This window comes from Mus caroli, chromosome 1, assembly GCF_900094665.2.
Source record: "Mus caroli chromosome 1, CAROLI_EIJ_v1.1, whole genome shotgun sequence".
Taxonomy (NCBI): Eukaryota; Metazoa; Chordata; class Mammalia; order Rodentia; family Muridae; genus Mus; species Mus caroli.
Window position 1 is genome coordinate 125,961,973 of NC_034570.1, and position 5,947 is coordinate 125,967,919.

Here is a 5,947-nt window from a genome sequence, read left to right on the forward strand (position 1 = left end):
TTTTTTTTTTTTTTTTTTTCTTTTTTTGGTTTTTTTCAAGACAGGGTTTCTCTGTGTAGCCCTGGCTGTCTTGAAACTCACTCTGTAGACCAGGCTGAACTTGAACTCAGAAATCTGCCTGCCTCTGCCTCCCAAGTGCTGGGATTAAAGGCGTGTGCCACCACTGCCCAGCACCTTTGTGTATATTTTAACAATCAACAATAATTCAATTGAATTAAGAAAACTATTATTAAACGTGATGTCATAATAAGAAAACAGACACTGGGGCTGAAGAGATGGCTCAAAAACTAAGAACACTGTTTGTCTCAGTTAAGGTTTCTATTGCTGTTTAAGGTAAGCACGGGAGCAGAGCAGCTCGTAGAGAAAAGGGTTTCCTTCTTACAATTCTCAAGTCACAGTTCATCACTGAAGGAAGTCAGGGCAGGAGGTGAAACAGCAGCCATGGAGAAGTGCTGCTTACTGGTGTGCTCTTCATGGCTTGCTCAGTCTGATTTTTATTGTCACATTTTAATTATTTAGGCCACAAGTGCCACAGCATGAGCATGGAGGCCAGAGACAAGCTGTGGGTGTCACCTCTCCCTTCCCTGATGTGGATCCTGGGAACTGAACTCAGAGAGTCAGGCATGGGGGCAAGTATTAGCAGCAGAGCGGTCTCATCCGTCAGACCGTCTGATAGGGTGGTGCCACTTGCAGTGGGCTGGGCCCTCCCATATTAATCATTAACCAAGAAAACACAGCACACACTTGCCCGCAGAACAATCTGGTAGGGGCATTTTCTCAACTGGGATTCTCTCTTGCCAGATAACTCTACCTGTGTCAAGCTGAACAAAAAAACAAATAAAACAAAACAAACAAACAAAAACCCAGGACACTACTTACACGTGATACACAAACACATATGCAGGCAAAACACCCACACACACAAAATAAAAATAAATAAATCTCAAAACCCATCTTTTTAGTTCTTTAAAAAAGAAGGTATATTAAAAGGAACAATGAAACTAAATAACCTAACAGAAAAGGTAAATTATAGCATATATTCACAATCAACACTCTGCACATGTTCTAGTTTTCATTTTTATTATTTGTTTGTTTGTTTTGAGGCAGAGTCTCAGGTAGGCCAGGCTTGCTTCCAACTTGATAGCACACCTTGAACATCTTATCCTCCTGTCTCTACCTACTAAATTCTGGGGTTATAGGTGTATGACACCATGTTGGCTTTATGTAGTTGGGGATCAAACCTATGTCTCACCCGAGCTACACAAGCATCAACCTGAGCCACATTCTAGCCACCTTGTTATCTTGTCCTTCAGTCCCTACTTGATAATGTATCCTTCCTGTCTCTTCTTCCTGCTTCAGACCTAATTACTGTTTATTGTCTTGATTCCTAAGGTTCACTATATATCTCAGATTTGAATAACAACACATACACCAGAAAGACACCATCTTAAATAATCATTTCTCTCTGAGACAGATCTCACCTTGTAGCCAGGGCTATCTTGAAACTTACTATGTAGACCATGCTGGCCTTAAACTGCCTACCTTTGTCTCCCAAGTGCTAGGGTTAAAGTCAAGCACCACCACATCTGGCTCATTCATGACTTTTACAAAGCTGACTAAAGCTAAAGGTTGTATGTCTCAGGGATAGGGAGATGGCTCAACACTAAAAAACTTGAAAAAGGCAGGCATGTGTGTCTCTGCATCACTTGCATAGTTGCTCCCAAGAACAGGAGAGAGCACTGGATCCACTGGAAGGAAAGGTACAGATGACTATAACCTCCATGTGGGTGATGGGTACATAAGGGTCCTCTGAAGGGCAGCCAGTGCTCTTAACCATGGAGGGATCTCTGGAACATTCCAGGTCTGTTGGGTTTTTAGCTCTTCAGACAGGGTCTAGTGTAACTCAGATTAGCCTCTAACATGTAGCTAACCTTGGCCCTGGACTCCTGATCCACCTCCAACTCCTGAGATTACTTGCTGGCTAACAATAGTATTTTTGAAAACTACCTCTCTTTTGAGGGTATGACACTAAAACATTAGAGATAATGGTATATAGGAATTGCTCAAAATTGAAACATAAATAGTAATGAATTTATAGCTGTTGCATAGTGGTTATAACGACTTCATTAGAAACTAAAGGATAGGGATAACCAGACGGCTTTGCAGATAACAGAGCTTGCAGCCAAACCTGACAGAGTTTACTCCCTGGAACTCCAATGATGGAAGGAGATAACTGACTATCAAACTGTCCTCTGATCTCCACCTCTACACCCAGGTATGCTCAACTCTGTTATCCTACCCCCTATACACACAGTCAAAATAAACAGATAGACAAAGAAATTTTAAAATTATTTTTAAGAGAAAATAATCAAAGTAGAATAGAAGTACCTTAATAGAGATAAAATAAAGCAAAATAAAAGAGAAATGATGTTCAAGAGTGTACATGCCACAAATCACTTGTCTAGTAAGTGATTAGATCCTGACTACGTGAAGGGAGTCTTATAATGCAATATTTTAATTTAAAATGAAGAAGCAAAGAAAAGCCAGGCATAGTGACACACTCCTTTAATCCTAGAACTCAGGAGGCAGAGGCAGGCAGATCCCTGAGTTCAAGGCCAGCCTGGTCAGTTCCAGGACAACCAGGGCTACACAGAGAAACCCTGTCTCGGAGGGAAAAATGTTCCTATGCTATTGTGAGAAACACCAAATGGCACAATCACTTCACTGATTCCTCAAACACTTACACACAGATTGCCATACAATCCAGAAATTTCATGCACTCATTACCTACTAGAAATGAAAGCATTTACCCAGGCAAGACTTATCCCTGAAGTCGTAACACAAAGTAGTCAAGTAAAAGGCAATGAAAGCTGGTACACATTCCATATGGATGAACCTTAAATACTTTTAAGCCATATGAAAGAAATTAGACCAGAAAGAGTATGTTAGCATTGCATTTGTATGAAATGTCAGAGCAGGCCTATCTGCAGAGAATGAAATTAGGGCAGGCCAGGGGTGCTGTCCATCAGAGACAGTGACACTAATGGGTTGGTAATTCTTTTTGGACTGATACTCAGTTCACAACGACAGCAAAACAACTGGGAAAATAGTAAAACCACTCAATTATATACTTTAAAACTGCCTTGCCAGGAAGGTGAGTCCTAGCAGTGTAGAGACAGAGGCCTGGGGATTGCCATGAGTTGAAGAACAGCTTTCCCTACACAGTGAGACCCCATTTCAAAAAATAAGAAAAAAAAAAAGAGAGGAAAAAAAACTATCTTGAGACCCAGCATTTGGGAGGCAAAGGCAGGCATATCTCTGTGGATTTGAGACCTACAAACCAGACTGGTCTACAAAGCAGTTCCAGGATAGCCAGGGCTGTTACATGAAGAAACCCTATCTCAAGAGGAAAAAAAAGAAAGAAAAGAAAAGAAAGAGAAAAGAAGTAAAGAGAATATTGTCTTGAAAAGCCAAGATGGTTTAGAAGTTGTTGCCCTTGCAAAAGACCTGGGTGTGGGTCCCAGAACCCAAATCAGAGTTCACAACCATTCATCCAACCATCCAACTCACAGCTCCAGTGACAGATCTAATGCCCCCTTCTGACCTCTGAGGGTGCCAGGCATACAAGTGAAGCACACACATACATGCAGACAAACACTCATATTCAGTTCCTCAAAAAAAAAAAAAAAAAAAAGTAAATAAACAAATAAAACTTAAAACGTTAAGTCGGAAATTTTCTGGAAAATGTGTACACATACTCACACACATGTATATATGTATGTATACATCCCTAACAGAATTTTAAAAAGTGTAACTAATGTTGCTGTTAATTTCTGGATCATGGAAAGGAAGGTTATGGGGCTGGAGAGAAGGCTCAGCAATTAAGAGCACTGATTGCTCTTCCAGAGGTCCTGAGTTCAATTCCCAGCAACCACATGGTGGCTCACGACCATCTGTAATGGGATCTGATGACCTCTTCTGGTGTGTCTGAAGACAGCAATGGTGTACTCACATACACAGAATAAATAAATCTTTAAAAAAAAAAAAAAAAAAAGGTTACCACTGACAACCACTAGTATAAGAGCAAAGTCTCCTCTTAGATCTCGCCTCACATTGAAGAGCGACAGCATCCATCACCACAGACAGAGCTCAGTGCTCAGGAAAGCAGCCCGTACCTTTGTGTCTCTTGCTTTTCTTTTTTCTGGAGACTGATCTTTCCTGAGTGTTTTCTTCCTGGGCATCCATCTCATCACTGCTGTCCAGGATGTCACAGGGCTCACCCACCCCGGAAAGAGCCTCCTCCGAAGGAACCTGAGACGCTTCCAAGCCACACAGAGATTTTACTAGGAGAAAACAAGGAGAGAATGAAACGCACTTGGTCCCATCTGCAAAAATCTTGAAAGCAAGACAAACATAACAAAATAAACAATATGCCAAAGAAATGGAAGTCAGCTGCATGGTAAAATATGCACAAATTACAACAAAAAGGGGGGGGGGACTGGTATCAAGGAGTGACAGTGGAAATTAATGAGTACAAAAAAGTTGTGTGGGATTTTGTTCTTGTTTTGGTTTGGTGGTTCTTCTGAGACAGGACCTCACACTTGCTAGGTAAACCAAGCTAGCCTTAAACTCATAGAAATCCACCTGCCTCTGCCTCCCCAATGCTGAGATTAAAGGAATGCCCACCGCAGCTGATCACAAAGTTGGTTTTAACTCAAAGAGGAAACAGCCATTTCGGCTCCGGAACCTGCAGATCCTGGCTACACACACCCATCCCATCCACGATACCATACGAGAAAGTAAACAGTGGAAGAGCAAACATGTTCATGACCCAAAGGGCGGTAGGAAAAACACCGGGACGCAATTCCAGGTAAATACAACACCTAATGCTGTCTCTTAAAAGCTTGGGCATAAAAAGACCCACGAAAGCCTACCTTCCTGCTGAATAGCGTTGGCCACGGCTTTCTTGACCCGTCCAGACCTCACCACCGCCGGATCCGAGTTGGCATAGTCCGCCACGGTCACTGAAACAGAGCAAAGCGCCAAGGCCTCCTCAGACTCGGGGCAAAGTCTCCGCCGCTCCGCGCCGGGTCCCGCCGCGCCCGCCCCGGCCGCCCAGCCCCCCTCGGCCGCCCGGCCCGGCCCCGCCCCTCGCCCACCTCGGCCCGAGCAGGCGTCGTGGGCCCGGAACTTGAGCCGCTTTCCTCTCTTGGGCATGGTGACGGTGTCCCGATGAGGCCCGCCTAGCTGGCCGGGGCCCCGGGCCATGTCTCGGCCCCGAGAGCCGGCTCCCGGAGCCGCAGAGCACCTCCACCCGGCTCTGCGGCCATCCCCGCACCGAGGCCGCGGCTATCGCGAGGACTTCGGCGAGGGCTCTGGGTCCCGTTGATTGCCGACGCCCCTCTCCGGGAGCCAATCGCCTCCGGGGCCCGGTGACGTCATCACCCGGCGCCCTCAGCCGAAGCGGAGGCCAGGTTCCCAAAGCGGAGCAGGCTGTAGGACGGGGTGTACGTTGTCACCGTCTTCATCACCGTCTTCTCTGGGGCGTTTGGTCCTCCAGACCGCGTTCTTCAGAACTAATAGTTTACATCCTGGTCCACTTCAGCATTTAGATTGCATATATCTTGTTTTCGTCATTCTCTCTTTCCCACTTACGTCAAGTAACCTGAACGTAAATATCAAAGCGGTCGCTATAATTTTGCTTACAAAGGCTTTGAAATTCTCTCTGCAGATCAGTGACTAACGCCTGTAATCCCAACACAGAGAAAGGATCAGAAAGTGAGAGTCATCCTCGGTTTGTAGCCAGCTGGGCTACAAGAGATGCTGCCTGAAAAATGAGTAAATAAATGTCTGAATTCTCAAAGGAGAAGAGATTCTTAAAAGGTTTTCCATCACCATCATCCGAGCAAATTCTAGAAGGATAGATGAGAACATATAATTCCTTTCT

The 5,947-nt window shown here is 44.5% G+C and overlaps 1 protein-coding gene across 2 annotated transcripts in view; it reads right to left on the minus strand.

Annotated features, from left to right (window-relative positions):
• Positions 1-5,392, minus strand: part of Tmem183a (transmembrane protein 183A) — a 15,643-nt gene extending 10,251 nt beyond the window's left edge. For both annotated transcript variants that reach the window (XM_021165709.2, XM_021165700.2), the window contains exons 1-3: positions 5,160-5,392; positions 4,935-5,024; positions 4,176-4,343 (exon numbers count right to left, since the gene is read on the minus strand). In XM_021165709.2, coding sequence (XP_021021368.1) covers positions 4,176-4,343; positions 4,935-5,024; positions 5,160-5,268 — 367 coding nt within the window. In that variant the 5' untranslated portion in view covers positions 5,269-5,392. The remainder of the gene's footprint in view (positions 1-4,175; positions 4,344-4,934; positions 5,025-5,159) is intronic.
• Between the last annotated feature and the right edge of the window lie 555 nt (positions 5,393-5,947).